This window comes from Salvelinus namaycush, chromosome 9 (assembly GCF_016432855.1).
Source record: "Salvelinus namaycush isolate Seneca chromosome 9, SaNama_1.0, whole genome shotgun sequence".
NCBI lineage: Eukaryota > Metazoa > Chordata > Actinopteri > Salmoniformes > Salmonidae > Salvelinus > Salvelinus namaycush.
Window position 1 is genome coordinate 6,453,509 of NC_052315.1, and position 20,486 is coordinate 6,473,994.

Sequence of the window (20,486 nt, forward strand, 5' to 3'; positions counted from 1 at the left end):
GAATATTTATAATGCTATTTCTGACTTGTGTTGACTCCAACATGGCGGATATCTGTTTGGCTTGATTTGTCGTCTGAGCGCCGTACTCAGATTATTACATGGTTTGCTTTTTCCGTAAAGTTTTTTTGAAATCTGACACAGCGGTTGCATTAAGGAGAAGTGGATCTAAAATTCCATGCATAACAGTTGTATCTTTTATCAATGTTTATTATGAGTATTTCTGTAAATTGATGTGGCTCTCTGCAAAATCACCGGATGTTTTGGAACTACTGAACATAACGCGCCAATGTAAACTCTGATTTTTGGATATAAATATTAACTTTACCGAACAAAACATACATGTATTGTCTAACATGAAGTCCTATGAGTGTCATCTGATGAAGATCATCAAAGGTTAGTGATTAATTTTATCTATATTTCTGCTTTTTGTGACTCTTTCTGTGACTTGGCTCTGACCTAACATAATCGTTTGGTTTGCTTTCGTCGTAAAGCCTTTTTGAAATCGGACACTGTGGCTGGATTTACAACAAGTGTATCTTTGAAATGGTGTAAAATACATGTATGTTTGAGGAATTTTAATTATGGGATTTCTGTTGTTTTGAATTTGGCGCCCTGCAGTTTCACTGGCTGTTGACGAAGTGGGACGCTACCGTCCCACATACCCTAGAGAGGTTAAGGTTGGGCCGAAAGTTGCCTGATAAACAGAAAAAACAGAGATCTTATATAGGACACCTAAAAATGCTTAGTCATGGCTGTTTCCACCCCTCGCATGCAGATCGGGTGGTATCATAAGCCATCTTAGGTTCATCTGGTGGTTATCTGCACTTGATGCCGTTTTTAACCCAGCCCGGCTGAGTTTCCCAGATGCCAGGATGATTAGGAACTATAAGGGTTTGTTGTACTCCTCCATGCTATCTCTATCTCGGGTCACACACCCTACATCTTATCTATGGAATGCCAGCTGTAGGTTTTTATCACCAAGTCATAGATCACTTATCAGCTCAAGCTATCTCTAGTAAAACCCATGTCCTAAGGTAGCCTAGTGTTTAGAGTGTTGGGCCAGTAACTGAAAGGTTGCTGGATTGAATCCCTGAGCTGACAAGGTAAAAATCTGTTGTTCTGCCCCTGAACAAGGCAGTTAACCCACTGTTCCCCAGTAGGCTGTCATTGTAAATAAGAATTTGTTCTTAACTGACTTGCCTAGTTAAATAAATAACCATCTGCCCACACAGCATTAGTAGCACAGAAATGTCTTACTAATTGTTAAATATGAATTGTTAACTATTAATATCAAACAAATAAGGTAAATATGTAATTTTTCTCTCACAGTTTACCGTGAATGTGACCGCCACGAACGTCATGGAAATTGCTTTTCAATGTCAAGTGCAATGTAATGTCTACGCAGTGCAGAGCAGTGTGAATCCTGGCCTGGATCTGAACAAGTCATATACATTTTGTAGTTTCCTTCTTGTCAATCAAACATATTTTCCTTCAGATCTTAGGTTTAGCTGCGTTGCAGCCATACAGAAACTAGAGGAAATACTTTGCGTAACTTAAAAACATCAGAAAAAATGTGGTTGCACATTGTTGGTGTCTATTCAAACTATTAGAAAAAAGGTAAGCTCTGTATCAATACTGATGCAACCTCCAGTAACACGTTACTTTGTGGTTGTATGTAGCTTTCATAAAGCATTGATAGGCATTACATATAGAGTCACGATGCCCTACATATGTTTATACCCTACATAATATAAATATTTTATGTAGTCTTATGCAGCATTGACATAAAACAGTAAAATGCCCACTCCAAAATAACTGTTCTAAGTACAAACACACTACTTTGTCTCTGCCGGACAACCTCTACATCTATGTAACTGTTAACCAATGTTCCCTCTCATTTTCTTCAGCACATTTTATGGTCTTGGAAACTTGAACGCTGTGAGCATTCTGTGCAACTTCTGGCAAACGTTTACTGTGACCACTGAGGTTGTACCCACTTTAAGTTACAGTTGTAGACAGTGGCCAAGTAGACTACTCTGGCTATTGGAGCATAATGTAGGCCTATCAGAGTGGCCTACCAACAGAAAAACGCATTCTATAACACCTTGAACTTACGCATGAGAATAGTATGCTATTCACCCCACTATTCGTTCAGGGTGGAGATCACTGAAACGGAAGTGTGGCATAGGTGTGTCTATAGGTATGCCGATTTTCTGGTTGGGTATGGATTTCAATCATGCCCACATGTCCAGGGCTGGATTAATGCAGGTGCTTACCGGGGCTGAAGACCCTGGGCCCAGGCCCATGGGGGGGCCCAAGAGACAACAAAATAAATAATACCATTTTTAAAAAGTAGGTATTTTCCCAATATACTGTATAGGCTATATTATATATATATTTTTTTAAATTTAACTACGCAAGCCAGTTAAGAACAAATTATTATTTACAATGACAGCCTAATGGGGAACAGTGGGTTAACAGCCATGTTCAGGGGTAGAATTACATATTTTCACCTACGCTCTAACCACTAGGCTACCTGCCGCTGCCTTGTGCCACTCTGCTAATCGTCAGATGGGGGGAGGAGAGGAGGACCCACATTGGGTAACTGGGGTGGCCCTGCCTTGGGTAGCTGATTAATATTTATATATATATATCATTGTATTCCATTTTAAATACATGTAACTGGTCAATTTTGTGAGTCAGATTCTGGGCCCAAGTCTGTAAAGGTGGGATACCTAGTCAGTTGTACAACTGAATGCCTTCAACTGAAATGTGTCTTCTGAATTAACCCAACACCTCTGAATCAGAGAGGTGCGGGGGGGCTGCCTTAATCAACATCCACGTCTTCGGCACCCGGGGAACAGTGGGTTAACTGCTTTGCTCAGGAGCAGAACAACATATTTTTACCTTGTCAGCTCAGGGATATGGTCCAGCAACCTGGCCCAACACTCTAACCACTAGGCTACCTGCCACCGCTATGGCTACCTACTGCCCCTATAGGGGGCCCAAGAGGCAAAACAAATACAAATCACATTTTTTATATAGTGAACATAACACACCCACATCAAACCACACACCTAAAACGAAAATGCATTTTACTTAATGAGGAGGAAAACCGAGGTGAAATCAGTATGCTCAGGCCCCCTTTAAACTAGCCACTCCCAAAAATGTTTTTTTTTTTTTTTTTTACAAAAACCCCATCTAAGTCAATCAACCACACAGCATGTTTTAAACGTCATGCCCACATTATCTGAAAGTAATTTTAAATCAAGTCAGTTAGCAATATAATCACCATAAGAGATTTGGCATGTTATTTTTAATCAATGATTCCAAATGAGCACAAGAAGGAAGTTGTTTTGTCTGAACCTAGAAACGCCTTGAAACAGGTTTGATTGAGAGGATCACAACCTAACATACCACAATGGGGTTGAAAAACAGGTTTGATTGAGAGGATCACAACCTAACATACCACAATGGGGTTGAAAAACAGGTTTGATTGAGAGGATCACAACCTAACATACCACAATGAGATGGAAATAAAAAGGTTTGATTAAGAGGGGCAGAACCTAACATAAAACAATTGGGCTCCCGAGTGGCGCAGCAGTCTAAGGCACTGCAGCTCAATGCAAGAGGTGTCACTGCAGACCCTGATTTGATTACAGGCCTGTATCACATCCGGCTGTGATTGGGAGTCCCATAGGGTGGCGCACAATTGGCCGAGTGTCGTCCGGATTTGGCCGGGGTAGGCTGTCATTGTAAATAAGAATTTGTTCTTAACTGACTTGCCTAGTTAAATAAAGGTTCAATAAATAACAATGGGGTTGAAAACAGGTTTGATTGAGAGGGGCCCAACCTAACAAAAGCAAACAACACAAAGAATACATCTTAAAAAGTAATGAAATTAACATAATAAAAAAGCAAAACAATTTTTTGCTAAAAAATAAAAACATTTCTAAATAGTCTGCCATACTTTATAGAAAAAGCGGTTTAAATTTTCACAAAGCAGAGTCTTATTTACTACATCCAAGTTCAGGGTCAATGGAGATATTTCCACATATTGATTTAAACTTGTTGATTACAATATCTACCAGTCCCTGTCATACAGTAAAATACAAAACCTAATCCCAGTCAATACGGTTGATGTTGAAGTATTCATATACCTTTTACAACTCACTTAAAGGATACCTCAATGGGAAGTGTTACCAATATCACTCACTTTTAAAAATCATAGCTATTCCTTCAAAGTTAGAGTATGAACTTGTATGACATATATTTATGTACCTACATTTCAATTTATCCCACTCCATTTCAAATTATTGACAAGTTAACAATCAACAAGTAGGCTATACAGATGTCTGATGAATCAGTGGTGATTATGAAACCGGAATGGTATCTATTTAAGATGTGGGTTGAGGGCCAGCGGAGGTTGTGCCAGGGATGAGTTGAGGGGTAGTAGAGGGTTGAGTGTCAGGGAAGGATTGAGGGGCAGTGGAGGTTTGAGGGGTAGTAGAGGGTTGAGTGTCAGGGAAGGATTGAGGGGCAGTGGAGGTTTGAGGGGTAGTAGAGGGTTGAGTGTCAGGGAAGGATTGAGGGGCAGTGGAGGTTTGAGGGGTAGTAGAGGGTTGAGGGGTAGTAGAGGGTTGCTGGTCCCTACACTGGGCGCCGCTACATTGTGTGAAACGTTTCACTGTTATCTTCAGAGGTCCAAGGGCATTATCGCTTATTTGCTTCAAGAACTGAAATACAAGAAATACATTTATGTATATGTTACTGTAAATGTGTAAATACAATCAATCAAATAGAATTACCTGTACTGTATATGTATAGATCCCCATCTTATTGGTTCATCTACACATTTACAGGGGAATCTATAGATTTACCAGATAGACAAAGATTTTTGATAAATGTGTAAAGAGGCCTTTTGAACATCAGTAGGATTTTATGCAGGCAGATAGTAGCATGGGTCTGTGTGTATGGGGCAAAGTTACATTTTGGGCCAAATAAGTAACTTGGGGATTTTAGATCAACAGAAAGCTCTTGGTGAGATCTATCTAGGTCAAACCAACACTATCAATCATGTTGCTTTAGCTTTCGTGTCAAGTTTTCTCACCAAAACTCTCCACCAGCAAGGCTAATCTGCCTGCCTCATAGCTAACTCTTGTGAGCAAAAGGAAAACAAAAAGGTAATTAATCTAACACATGGAAGCAGAAAACTGATTTCAAAACACAAAAGAAGGTCCTTGTCCTGGGTGAATCTAACCTATCGCTTTCTATTGATCTAAAAGAACCAAGATGGCCCAAAAATGTAATCTTGCACGCGCACATCCATGATAATATCTGCCTGCATTAGCCTACCACTGTTCAAAAAGGCTTCTCTTTACACATTCAGTGGGAGATCTACAGATTCTCTTGGGAAAGTCACCAGCATGGACCTGGAATCTATAGATTTACAGTTTTTAACCATTTACCGTAACGTTGGAATTTCAAATCAATTTAATTAATTCAAATTCTTCATCCTGTTTACTATTTTGATTCAAAATTACAAAAGGAATTGGAATTTATCAAGCATTCAACTCTGAATTAATACCCACCTGACTGACAGACAGAGGGAAGACAGACAAAGGGAAGACAGACAAAGGGAAGACAGACAAAGGGAAGACAGACAAAGGGAAGACAGACAAAGGGAAGACAGACAAAGGGAAGACAGACAAAGGGAAGACAGACAAAGGGAAGACAGACAAAGGGAAGACAGACAAAGGGAAGACAGACAAAGGGAAGACAGACAAAGGGAAGACAGACAAAGGGAAGACAGACAAAGGGAAGACAGACAAAGGGAAGACAGACAAAGGGAAGACAGACAAAGGGAAGACAGACAAAGGGAAGACAGACAAAGGGAAGAGAGACAAAGGGAAGAGAGACAAAGGGAAGAGAGACAAAGGGAAGAGAGACCGAGGGAAGAGAGACCGAGGGAAGAGAGACCGAGGGAAGAGAGACAGAGGGAAGACATACAGATTGTCAACATACCTCCTCAATGTTTGAAACGAGTGCATCGCTATCCAGATTTTCATAGCTGGATAAATTCACCGCTGCATGTGCAAACGTGGTCAGGTCTGAGGAAGATGTAAGTGATGAGACACATAAATAGTTAAGGTCAATGTTCAGGGAGTATATACTATACCATATATTTCCATATTTCTGCACCGCTGTGATTTTTGGATCCCTTCCCTTGTACAGTGCCTTCAGAAAGTATTCACAACCCTTGACTTTTCCCACATTTTGTTGTGTTACAGCCTGATTTTAAAATGGATTCAATTTAGATTTTTTTTCATCGGCTTACACACAACACCCCATAATGTCAAATACATTTTTACAAATTAATAAAAAATTAAAAGCTGAAATGTCTTGAGTCAATAAGTATTCAATCCCTTTGTTATTGTAAGCCTACATAAGTTCTGGTGTAAAAATGTGCTGATCAAGTCACATAATCAGTTGGATGGACTCACTCTGCGTGCAATAATAGTGTTTAACATGATTTTTGAATTACTATTTCATCTCTGTTAACTTTTAACAGGGCACACCTGTTAATTGAAATGCATTCCAGGTGACTACCTCATGAAGCTGGATGGGAGAATGTCAAGAGTGTGCAAAGTTGTCATCACAGCAAAGGGTGGCTACTTTGAAGAATCTCAAATATAAAATATATTTTGATTTGTTTAACACTTGGTTACTACATGATTCCATATGTGTTATTTCATAGTTTTGATGTCTTCACTATTATTCTACAATGTAGAAAATAGTAAAAATAAAGAAAAACCCTTGAATGAGTAGGTGTGTTCAAACTTTTGACTGGTATGAATATATGAATAACATAACGATGATTAGGAATGTTCAAAAGGGGATCATGAGCTAGGATTGTTACAATCACAGACAGAAAGAAAGAATGCATGCCATGCTCAGGAAGTAAATGGAATTGAATACAATAACATCTGGGCTGTATGTTTGTACTGTAAATCACTTTGGGCTAATAAATTCTATATTAAGAATTAACTAAGTTGATGGCAAGCAAACTTTGTTAGTCACATTTGGCCCACAATGTACATTTGACATAAAAACTAAATTCCCACGTACTTGCTGTAGGAATCATTGTTGTTGTTGGTTGGACGGCTGTGGGTGTTGATGAACCCTCTGAGACACCAGCGGTGGGTGTTGTTGAACCCTCTGAGACACCAGCGGTGGGTGTTGTTGAACCCTCTGAGACACCAGCGGTGGGTGTTGTTGAACCCTCTGAGACACCAGCGGTGGGTGTTGTTGAACCCTCTGAGACACCAGCGGTGGGTGTTGTTGAACCCTCTGAGACACCAGCGGTGGGTGTTGATGAACCCTCTGAGACACCAGCTGTGGTTGTAGGTGTTGTTGTTGATGGTGCCAACAACGGGTTAGCAGTTAAGGTTATGGAACTTGTGGTTGATGTTCTAAACGATGGGCTAGCTGTTGTGGTTGTGAAGAAAGAATTGATGTAGTAAAAACAGATTATCATCAATGCTGATTAAACAAATGTACAGCCTGTTGCACAATTTTGTGAAAGACTTGGTGTTTACCACTCAATCCCAAATGTTTGCAATGCTGTGGACTTTGAATAGAGTGGAGGATGTGTTGCCACAGGAAATATAGCCTGAATGTCCAATAATAAGTTAATGCTGTCATAACAAAAACGGAGAAGTGTAACAGTCATGTCATTGCAACAGTGGATGCTGTTTGACTGAATGCAAACAAGCGTGCGTCTCTACCACCACAAGCTGAATGGAAAAAAGTTGACTTTTAATTTAGGTTCTGAACAACACATATAAGGCTCTATGATTGGCTGGCGTTTTTAATAAAAAGAAAAAAATGTAACCTTAATTTAACTAGGCATGTCAGTTAAGAACAAATTCTTATTTACAATGACGGCCTACACCGGCCAAACCCGGACGACGCTGGGCCAATTGTGCGCCGCCCTATGGGATACAGCCTGGATTCAAACAAGGGGGTCTGTAGTGATGCCTCTATCACTGAGATGCAGTGCCTTAGACCGCTGCACCAGGGGGTCTGTAGTGATGCCTCTAGCACTGAGATGCAGTGTCTTAGACCGCTGCGCCACTTGGGAGCCCAGTGTTAAGGCGGCGCTAGTGTCAAACGCACGCTCTTTGGCTAATTTCGACTTGCTTGCTCTGAAGGGTGGACATATTTGAGGTGTGTCCTTAAAAACGTTGGCCAATGTCCCAATTTCAATCAGCGCTACTGTTGATATTTAGACTCACCAAAAGCTGGTCTCGGCAGTAACAAAATTGGTTTTGGTATCGATCTTGCCAGCAGACGCACACAGTAGCTTAATCAGTAGCCTTTAACCAATGTTTTATTAAAATATCACGAGCAGCAAAACAGTCAACAGGCGTTCACGTTTTTTCTTTATATTGGACATTATTTTTGTCCATGCAGCTTCTGTGAAAAGTTTGGATTCATTAGGCCTATGTGTGATGGCCATTGAATGGAAGGTGTCGATGACTGTAGGAAGTCTGTCTAGGTCAAGTTATTACAATAGAATGAAAGATGTCAATGACTGTAGGAAGTCTGTCTAGGTCAAGTTATTACAATAGAATGAAAGGTGTCAGTGACTGTAGGAAGTCTGTCTAGGTCAAGTTATGCGGTTATGGAACCCCTACCTGTCCCAGACCTGCTGTTTTCAACTCTTAATGATCGGCTATGAAAAGCCAACTGAGATTTATTCCTGATTATTATTTGACCATGCTTGTCATTTATGAACATTTTGAAAATCTTGGCTCTCTCTAATTTTCTCCTTCTCTCTTTCTTTCTCTCGGAGGACCTGAGCCCTAGGACCATACGTCGGGACTACCGGCCGTGGTGACTCCTTGCTGTCCCCAGTCCGCCTGGCCTTGCTGCTATTCCAGTTTCAGCTGTTCTGCCTGCGGTTATGGAACCGCCACCTGTCCCAGACCTGTTGTTTTTCAACTCTTAATGATCAGCTATGAAAAGCCAACTGAAAATTATTCATGATTATTATTTGACCATGCTTGTCACTTATGAACATTTTTGAACATCTTGGCATAGTTCTGTTATAATCTCCACCCGGCACAGCCAGAAGAGGACTGGCCACCCCTCATAGCCTGGTTCCTCTCTAGGTTTCTTCCTAGGTTTTGGCCTTTCTAGGGAGTTTTTCCTAGCCACCGTGCTTCTACACCTGCATTACTAGCTGTTTGGGGTTTTAGGCTGGGTTTCTGTACAGCACTTCGAGATATTAGCTGATGTACGAAGGGCTATATAAAATAAAATTGGTTATTACAATAGAATGAAAGGTGTCAGTGACTGTAGAAGTCTGTCTAGGTCAAGTTATTACAATAGAATGAAAGGTGTCAGTGACTGTAGGAAGTCTGTCTAGGTCAAGTTATTACAATAGAATGAAAGGTGACAGTGACTGTAGGAAGTCTGTCTAGGTCAAGTTATTACAATAGAATGAAAGGTGTCAGTGACTGTAGGAAGTCTGTTTAGGAACTGCTTATTAGAATGCTTATTGTTTTTCCTTTATCATTTTGTAAAAAAAATGGCATCTTCCACTTTCAAGCTTTAGGACCTAACTGTTAAATCGCGGTAATTCCTTGGTGCTGAATCTGCTTGTTGCCATGGCTATTGGCCTGTTAGTGACTTTGCCACGCGAAAGGTAAACAAACTAACAGGCCATAACAACAGTGATAGTAGGTGAATCTTATTATAACGTTTGGGTAATGTCCAACTGGCCATGGCTCCAACATGCAGAGCATTTTCGAAATGCGACTGAAATGTGTGTAGATTAATATTTCCACGAAATTATATTTTTGTTATAACTAGACCTATTGTAGGGTTACTGTCTGCTATTTAATAATCTATATTCAGTGAATAGAAGAGCCCTTAGGTCTATGTGTGCACACAGTGCCCTACGCTCATGGAACGAGAGATACAATTTATGATGTCATGCTTCTGATAAAAATCCTATTTTGAAACAAGGAGTGGCTGTGGTTCTGGATCTTCTGGAACACAGAAGTTTTGGACTAAAAATACAGAGATTTCTGCACATGTGTAGGGAATTTAATCTTGCTTATTGACTACGTTTGGCATGTCCATGTCCAGACTGCAATTTACAGTAGGCCTAGTCCCCATATCAGCGCGAATACTATTTAGCCTATGTTTAACAACGTATTTCCGTATTGTAAGCAACTCGGATATGCTCAAACCTGACAAAGATTCCAATGTGAATTGAAAGATCGGTTTGTGCGTCATATCATAAGCATATCATAGATGTGTACACACTTTATTTGATGATAAGATTACGTCAACGTTTATTGTTAAAATAATCTTCATTTTCTGCAACCAATTACCAGTTTAAAGTGCACATCAACTGGACAAAAGTAATTAAATAGCTATCAATTAACACAATTTGTGTCATAATTCCTACAAAGCGATTTTTTTGTGAAGCTCACTTTGACCAATAAAACACGGTGTATAGGCTCGCTAGATAAAACACAATAGCCTTGATTGAATCTCAACATACCAATACCTACATTGATATATATTGACTACACAAAAAATAGGATTCAGAAGTGGCTACTTACTCGTGAATTGCCCGGAGGACAGGGCGAACGTCCCAACAAAGAGAGTAAAATAAAGCATTGTGAATGTGGGCAGTAGAGAAGGGTTCGTTAGCAACACAAACAAACGTATTTATTTCAGTGTCTGTTTAATTTTTTTGCAGGTCTGTGTAGTTTTATACTGGTTGAAAGTGGGCGTGGTCTAGTCATCTAGAAATCTGATACCTCCTTCTCTCTTTTCACCTGTGATTAAAACATTAGGAGAGACGTTGCACGGGCATGTGGAATTCAATGTTTATTGTCCCATCAGCACAAAGGCGCTACGTACAGTGAGCTCCAAAAGTATTGAGACAACGATTTTTTTTCTTCTAGTTTTGGCTCTGTAATCCAGCATTTTGGATTTGAAATTATACAATAATCCTGAATGAATCGTGAATAATGACGATTGACAAAGTTACAGAGGCATAACTATCAAACCCCCTGTATACTAACCTCTCCTGTTATTGTAATGGTGAGAGGTTAGCATGTCTTGGGTGTATGATATTTGTGCGTCTAAATGTCTCACTCATCATTATTCACGATTCATTCAGGATAGCATCCACATTAATGTAGAAGTGTTTAGAAATATAATATATTTTTTTTACTGAGAATGAAAGTGACTCCAAAATGACAATACATTATTTATTATTAATTTCTATTGGGCACAAAATATTCTGAAACACAAACAGCAAATGCATCCAACAAATTTGTAGTCACAAGCTTGATGTAGTCATTGTGTGCTATGAATATGTGACCAAATAGTTACATTTTTACTACTTTAATACACAAATAAGTGAATTTGTACCAATACTTTAGGTCCCCTAAAATGGGGGAACTATGTACAAAAAGTGCTGTAATTTCTAACCGGTTTACCCAATATGGATAAAAATACCTTCAAATTAAAGTTGACAGTCTGCACTTTAACCTCATAGTCATTGTATTATTTCAAATCCAAAGTGTTGGAGTACTGAGTCATTGTCCCAATACTTTTGGAGCATACTGAAGAACCAATAGAGAACCAAAAAGGGTTCATATATGAAACCTCTAAATATATATATATATATATATTTTTTTTTACCAGAACCCTCAATAATTGAATCTTCTTCTGAAAAGGGTTCTTACATGTTGACCAAAGAACCGAAAGGTTCTATATAGAACAATGGCAAGTTCTAGGCGTAAAACTGGTATTGGTTTATTTCTCAAGTAAAGGATTAGCCAATTTCTTTACAATCTTGAATGACTACAACATGCAGCACATTGTTTCCAAGGGCAAGGTGAATTACTGGAACTGAAACCAGAATGCCAACAGACAGGTTCTCTGTGTAGATTTTAAATGTCTTCCTTCTTCCTTGTATAGTTTAGATTACTTTTCTGGCAGCAGAAGCAAACATAATAGCATTAATAGAGGCAATTTACATTTGTGTGTGTGTATGTGTGTGCGTGTGTGTACTAAGGGTTTGTACTGAGTTGGGATTTTGAAGGTCTGCGCTCCTTTAACATGTAATACATTTCAAAAGGGTATAAAACGTATTCAAATTTGATAATTTTGGAGGTTGCGTACATACATACAAAAATATCAAATGTGTTGGCCCAATATATAAAAAAAAACAAGGATATCTCTAGCTCCAATAACCACAGACACAAGCAAGAGACAGGCAAGAGACAGGCAAGAGACAGGCAAGAGACAGGCAGGAGACAGGCGACAGGCAAGAGACAGGCAGGAGACAGGCAGGTGACAGGCAGGTGACAGGCAAGAGACAGGCAGGAGACAGGCAAGAGACAGGCAGGAGACAGGCAAGAGACAGGCAGGAGACAGGCAAGAGACAGGCAGTTTTTAATATTTATTTTCTCTTTTTCTTCTTTTAATAAGGACGGTCATAATCTCCCACCTAACATTGTTTTTCATTTCATGCCCACATTATCTGCAAAATATTTGGTAACAATTTACTTTGACCTCATAACGCATTTGTGACACATCTATAAGCGTTTCATGAACGTGTCATAACAGGTCCCAACCACATTCTTGAAGGTTAATTAAATATGTCCATAGCATATCTATAGTGCATTCATGTCAGCTCATTTTTAGGTACCTTTAATAGATGCATCATTACAACGACAGCGTAGTGTCATCATTATGGCTGTTCTCAAAAGCTTCTGCCATACCAGTGTTAATGAATATCTCAAAAGACCAAGCCACGTTTAGAAAAGTATGTTTCAAGTTTTACCATCACGTGCACAGGTACTGTGAAATGCCTTTCTTGTAAGCTCAAAACCCAACAATGCAGTAATCAATAAGAATGTAATACTAAAAATAACAAGGTAGAAAAAAAACACATAATAAATTGAAATAAGAAATAAGAAGAACACAAGAAAGTAAGAAGCTATATACAGGGTCAGTTCCAGTGTCAGTTCCAATACCATATTTACAAGGTGCAGGGATACTGGAGTGGTAGATCAAGTTTTTCAAGTTTATTTTTTTTTATATAGCCCTTCGTACATCAGCTAATATCTCGAAGTGCTGTACAGAAGGTGTAGGGGTAAGGGGGTAGATAGGTGTAGGGGTAAGGTGACTAGGCATCAGGAAATAGATGGAAATAGATTAAACCTAATATTAGATAAAGGGAACCTGAGTTTATGAATAACAAAACATTTTCTTGTTTCTATTTATTTAAAGTTATGCAACACCCAATTCCCCTGTGTGAAAAAGGAATTGCCCCCTAACGCTCAATAACTGGTTGTACCACCTTTAGCTGCAATGACTCCAACCAAATGCTTCCTGTAGTTGTTGATCAGTCTCTCACATCGCTGTGGAGGAATTCTGGCCCACTCGTCCATGTAGAACTGTGACATTTGTGGGTTTTCAAACATGAACTGCTCGTTTCAAGTGCTGCCACAACATCTTAATTGGGATTAGGTCTGAACTTTGACTAGGCCATTCCAAACCTTAAAATGTGTTACTTTTTTGCCATTTTTCATGAAGACTTGATTGTGTGTTTTGAATCATTGTCTTGCTGCATGACCCAGCTGCTCTTCAGCTCACAGACTGATGGCCTGATATTCTCTGATACAGAGCAGAATACATAGTTCCTTCTATAAAGGCAAATCATTTTTTTAAACCTTTATTTAACTAGGCAAGTCAGTTAATTAAGAAAAAATTCTTACTTACAATGACGGCCTAGGAACAGTGGGTTAACTGCCGTGTTCAGGGGCAGAACGACAGATTTTTACCTTGTCAGCTCGGTTATGCGATCTTGCAACCTTTCAGTTGCTAGCAACCTTTCAGGTGCTAGTCGCTCTATCCACTAGGTTACCTGCTACAGTAACCCTCAGGATATTATGACGATAGTAGGCCTAATAATTCATTTAATATCTGAATGCTTTCCTTTGAGCTTTTAGAACTTGTCTGCAAGAGAGCAGATGCACATTGTACAACACACTACAATGTATATGAATAACATGACGATGATTGGGAATGTTTCAAAATGGGATCATGCGTTAGGATCTTTAAGATGACAGAAACAGTGGGTGCCATGCTCATGAAGTAGATGAAGTTGAATGCAATAACATCTGGGTTGTATGTTAGTACTGAAAATCACTTTTGGCTAATCAATAATCTATTAAGAGCTAACTAAATGGATGGCAAGCAAACTTTGTCAGTCACATTTGGCCGACAATGTACATTTTACAAAAAAATACAAAATATGCACACGTACCTGCTGTAGGAATCATTGTTGTTGGTTGGAAGGAAGCGGTTGCAGACAACGGGACAGCAGTTGAGGTTATAGGAGTTGTGATTGTTGATGTAGAGAACGGGGCACCAATTTAGGTTATAGGAGTTGTGATTGTTGATGTAGAGAACGGGGCACCAGTTGATGTTGTAGGAGTTGTGGTTGGTGGTGCAAACACCGGGTTAGCAGTTGAGGTTACAGGAGTTGTGGTTGTAAATGTATTAGTAAGCACTCGGACAGCAGCTGAGGTTATAGGAGTTGCGGTTGTGAATACATTGACAGACATTGAGGTTGTGACATCTGGAGATGCTGAAGTTGCGTTGGTAGATGGGAGTGGGGCTGTTGCATTAGGGATTGGAGCTTCAGTTGTTGTCTGGACAACTGTTAAAAGAAAAAGTAGGCTACCATGGGTTTTGTGGGTATCAGTGGCGGTTGGTGCCGTTTAAGATTAAGGTGGACCGTTTTTTAATGAGCAGGGCCTTGTTTATATTACAGCATATTGGATGACTGTCATTCATATTCCATTCACCCAGTTCAATGTAACAGAGATAGTTTTAGGCTACTACATGATACTCAAATTTGCCCTATACCCATCATGAGGTTGCTACAACCTAGCCTACAAATAAAAGAACATAACGTAATCAAGGTGACGACAGACAGTGACACATTCAATACCACCATGCACACTATTGCCTGAATCTAGCTGATCTGGGGTGTAATCATTAATCCAAACTTTAGCAAAACGGAACTAAAACAAGAGTATCAATTGGACAAATTCAGCTAGGTCCATCCTCGTTTCGTACCGTTTGCTTCCGTTTAAGAAAAGGTTCTGCAACAGAATCGGCAGGATGAATACACCCCTGATTACCCGCACACACAGTTCACTTTCATAGCAGCCATATACAGCATCCTCACTTTGCTCATTGTATAATTCCTACTCACATCCTTCTCCTCCTCTCACCCTTTCCCTTCGCTTGCGCAGCTGTCTATGACAAGGCACAAAAACCCCTCTAAGCCTTCATACCATAACCGCTAACCGCTACACAGCCTACACCGTTGTCACCATATTAGGTAGGTTGGAGGACGACCTCCAGAAGTCGTTATAATTACTGTGTAAGTCTATGGAAGGGGGTGAGAACCATGAGCCTCCTAGGTTTTGTATTGAAGTCAATGTACCCAGAGGAAGACGGAAAATAGCTGTCCTCCGGTTACACCATGGTGCTACCCTAGAGGGTGCTGTGTGAGGCTACTGTAGACCTTAATTGTAAAACTGTATGTTTTAATCAGTTACTTGGTGACGTGAATATATTTAGTATAGTTTTATCTAAAATAATTCAACTTTTTTTATGTTTCATTATTTTTATTTTTATGAAATACACTGAGTAGGATGGTCCTCCATTCCTCCTCTAAGGAGCCTCCACTGATTGAAGTACAGATTGAACTTGTATTTATAATATAATAAATATTACAATTATAATATTTACAATGTTGCTGAAAAACTTTGGGTTTACCTCTCAATCCCATAGGTTTCAAAACCTCTTGAGCTGACAGCCCTGGAGCGGTTTTCATCATATGAAAACTCCCAGGAAAACCTATAAGGAACCAGAGTAAAACGTTCTCAGAACCTCCCTGCAACCTAAAAATGTACGTTCCCAGAACAGGCGAAAAGTTCACTTACATTCTCAGATGGCTCAAAAAAACGTTCAGTTTTACCGGTCAGGAAACTCATGGCTACATTCCCAGAACCAATGGGAGACCAAAAACGTACGTTCCCGCAACTTCCAATGAACCAAATGTGCTAGCTGGGCTGGAACTGAAACAAAATCCTAACCAACAGGTTCTCCATATACAAGCCTTTATAATGTATTCAGTGATGTAGTGGTAAAAAAAAACACGCTTACTTGGGTGTAGCCTATCATGTCAGACACAACAGAATTTTATGAATGCCCATCCATGTGGTAGACCCACCATTTGTAAAACAGGCTGTTGTATTAGCTTTATTAGTCCTGATTCCTGTTACTAGTCAATTTTCTATTTAAGCTCTGAATATCAGCTTCCCAACTTTATCACGAGTTATTGTGAGCCCATTTGCAATGTGTTTACACAGTGTGAAATGCGAAGTGTTTTCTTTTTCGCTATGATCAACTTTGATGGATACAAACATGAAACCACTGTTCATGACAATGGGGTGAAACTCCTGGACAACAGTTGTGATTGTCCATTCCAAATCGTCCATTTTACTTTAACCTGTCCTGACAACAGTAGCCAGATCCCTTGCTACTGTATAGCCAGCCATCTGACTGGACAGAGTGGTGAATGACTGCGTTGCTAACAGTGCATTTTAACTAGCATTGTATTCTGCCTACGCTAGCTTTGCCCTCGTGTGGGTGCTAGCAAGCTAGCAATCAAGCTAGGTAGTGCAAAGGATCATCAGCCAATCTAGTAGGGGCTGGAAGCTTTAGTGAGCTTCGATTGGTTAAGCACGCCGCAACGTTGCAGTGTATTTGCATAAAGTTCAGCTTTCCCCAACTTTGGTCCTGCACTGTTCACGACCCTCGCAAATGCTTGGTCCGGCCAACAGTCCCCATTCCACTTCACTTCTCTTCCATTGGAAATTAATGGCTTTCCATAGTTTCATCTCCCACATCGTCTTCAGTTAAGAGGCACTGTAATGAGGCCAACCCGGGAGAGCAGGAAAACATAACAAGCATACCTGAATCATGATTCTATTCTTTCGCAGAGAGGCAGGCGCGGTTAGAACTCAGATCAAGAATATTAGCTTTGGGAACTTAATCAAATTAAATCAAATTGTTTTGGTCGCATACACATATTTAGCAGATGTTATTGCGGGTGTAGCAATATCTAACAATACACAACAATATACACAAATCTAAAAGTCCGGAGTATAAATATACAGTTGAAGTCGGAAGTTTACTTACACATAGGTTGGAGTCATTAAAACTCGTTATTGAACCACTCCACAAATTTCTTGTTAAGGCAAGTCGGATAGGACATGTACTATGTGCATGACACAAGTAATTTTTCCAACAATTGTTTACAGACAGATTTTTTCACTTATAATTCACTGTATCACAATTCCAGTGGGTCAGAAGTTTACATACACTAAGTTTACTGTGCCTTTCAACAGCTTGGAAAATTCCAGAAAATGATGTCATGGCTTTAGAAGCTTCTGATAGGCTAATTGACATCATTTGAGTCAATTGGAGGTGTACCTGTGGATGTATTTCAAGGCCTCCCTTCAAACTCAGTGCCTCTTTGCTTGACATCATGGGAAAATCTAAAGAAATCAGCCAAGAACTCAGAAAAAAAATGGTAGACCTCCACAAGTCTGGTTCATCCTTGGGAGCAATTTCCAAACGCCTGAAGGTATCACGTTCATCTGTACAAACAATAGTACGCAAGTATAAACACCATGGGACCACGCAGCCATCATACTGCTCAGGAAGGAGACACGTTCTGTCTCCTAGAGATGAACGTACTTTGGTGCGAAAAGTGCAAATCAATCCCAGAACAACAGCAAAGGACCTTGTGAAGATGCTGGAGGAAACAGGTACAGAAGTATCTATATCCACAGTAAAATGAGTCCTATATCGATATAACCTGAAAGGCCGCTCAGCAAGGAAGAAGCCACTGCTCCAAAACCGCCATAAAAAAGCCAGACTACTTTTTGGAGGAATGTCCTCTGGTCTGATGAAACAAAAACAGAACTGTTTGGCCATAATGACCATTGTTATGTTTGGAGGAAAAAGGAGGAGGCTTGCAAGCCGATGAACACCATCCCAACTGTGAAGCACGGGGGTGGCAGCATTATGCTGTTTGGGTGCTTTGCTGCAGGAGGGACTGGTGCACTTCACAAAATAGATGGCATCATGAGGTAGGAAACTTATGTGGATATATTGAAGCAACATCTCAAGACATCAGTCAGGAAGTTAAATATTGGTCACAAATTGGTCTTCCAAATGGACAATGTCCCCAAGCATACTTCCAAAAGGACAACAAAGTCAGGGTATTGGAGTGGCCATCACAAAGCCCTGATCTCAATCCCATAGAACATTTGTGTGCAGAACTGAAAAAGCATGTGCGAGTAAGGAGGTCTACAAACCTGACTCAGTTACACCAGCTCTGTCAGGAGGAATGGGCCAAAATCCACCCAATTTATTGTGGGAAGCTTGTGGAACGCTAACGTTTGACCAAGTTAAACAATTTAAGTTCAATGCTACCAAATACTAATTGAGTGTATGTAAACGTCTGACCCACTGGGAATGTGATGAAAGAAATAAAAGCTGAAATAAGTTATTCTCTCTACTATTATTCTGACATTTCACATTCTTAAAATAGTGTTGATCCTAGCTGACCTAATACAGGGAATTTCTGCTAGGATTAAAAGTCAGGAATTGTGAAAAACTGAGTATAAATGTATTTGGCTAAGGTGTATGTAAACTTCCGACTTCAACTGTATAAATGTGATGGCATGTATAGACATTATGGACAGGGTGTGAGTAGAATATTTAGTAGATCTGTAGAATATGTAGGATAGAATAGTATATGTACAGCAATAGGTGAGTAGGATGTACCTGACTAGAATAAAGTATATACATATGAAATGGGTAAAACAGTATGTAAATATTATTAAAGTGACTAGTGCTTCATTATTAAAGTGACCAGTGTTCCATGTATATGTACATAGGGCATCAGCCTCTAACATGCAGGGTTGAGTAACTGGGTGGTAGCCGGCTAGTGACAGTGACTAAGTTCAGAGCAGGGTACTTGGTGGAGGCTGGCTAGTGATGGCTATTTAACAGTCTGATGGCCTTGAGATAGAAGCTGTTTTTCAGTCTCTCTGCCCCAGCTTTGATGCACCTGTACTGACCTCACCTTCTGGATGATAACGGGCTGAACAGGCCCTGGCTTGGGTGGCTGAGGTTCTTGATGATCTTCTTGGCCTTCCTGTGACACCGGGTGCTGTAGATGTCCTGAAGGGCAGGCATTGTGCTCCCAGTGATGTGTTGGGCTGACCACACCACCCGCTGGAGAGCCCTGCGGTTGCCGTACCAGGTGGTGATACAGCCAACAGAATGCTCTCAATGGTGCATCTGTAAAAATTTGTGAGGGTCTTAGGGGCCAAGATGAATTTCTTCAGCCTCCTGAGGTGATCACACTGTCGTCCGGGAACAGCTGGTGCTCTCATGCATGCTTCAGTGTTGCTTGCCTCGAAGCAAGCATAAAAGGCATTTAGCTCGTCTGGTAGGCTTGTGTCACTGAGCAGCTAGCGGTTGGGTTTCCCTTTGTAGTCCGGAATAGTTTGCAAGCCCTGACACATCCAACGAGCGTCAGAGCCGGTGGAGTAGTATTCAATCTTAGTCCTAAATTTACACTTGCCTGTTTGATGGTTCGTCTGAAGGCATAGTGGGATTTCTTATAAGCGTCAGGATTAGTGTCCCGCTCCTTGAAACCGGCAGCTCTAGCCTTTAGCTCGGTGCAGATGTTGCCTGTAATCCATGGCTTCTGGTTGGGATATGTACGTACGGTCACTGTGGGGATGACATCGTCGATGCACTCATTGATGAAGTCGGTAACTGAGGTGGTATACTCCTCAATGCCATTGGATGAATCCCGGAATATATTCCAGTCTGTGCTAGCAAAACAGTCCTGTAGCGTAGCATCTGCGTCATTTGACCATGTCATGTCTCTCTACGTATGGCATTTTCAATTGTCTCAAACATACTGTTTATTTAAACCCGGATCATTGTGAGATGATTATGATAAATAATAAAGGATGCTCATTACGAGTATATATTGCCCATGATTAGTCTTACGACGCATTATAACTGCATCATAATACCTTACACTTGGATGTTAGTAAAGGTGAGCAAAACCACACGTAACATTATACGGGTAATAGGGTTCTTGTCAATCAAACAGATGTTAGACTCGTCTAACTGCATTGTAAGCCTTCTGGGAACTCGAGGAGAGACTTTATGTAAATCACATGTCACATGTCTATCCAAAGTATTTAGAGAAATCAAGCTGATCAGGTGTTCAGGCTTATGGTTTTGGGCTGAGAGGTTATGCTGTACTTGTA

The 20,486-nt window shown here is 40.2% G+C and overlaps 1 protein-coding gene across 1 annotated transcript; it reads right to left on the reverse strand.

The window, feature by feature from the left end:
* Positions 1-2,913: 2,913 nt before the first annotated feature.
* Positions 2,914-10,752, reverse strand: LOC120053343 (cell wall protein DAN4-like). Its single transcript, XM_039000466.1, has 4 exons — positions 10,641-10,752; positions 7,129-7,488; positions 6,025-6,110; positions 2,914-4,736 (listed from the first exon to the last, which is right to left on the reverse strand). The coding sequence occupies exons 1-4, from the start codon at positions 10,696-10,698 to the stop codon at positions 4,398-4,400; spliced, it is 843 nt and encodes a 280-aa protein (XP_038856394.1). The 5' UTR covers positions 10,699-10,752; the 3' UTR covers positions 2,914-4,397.
* Between the last annotated feature and the right edge of the window lie 9,734 nt (positions 10,753-20,486).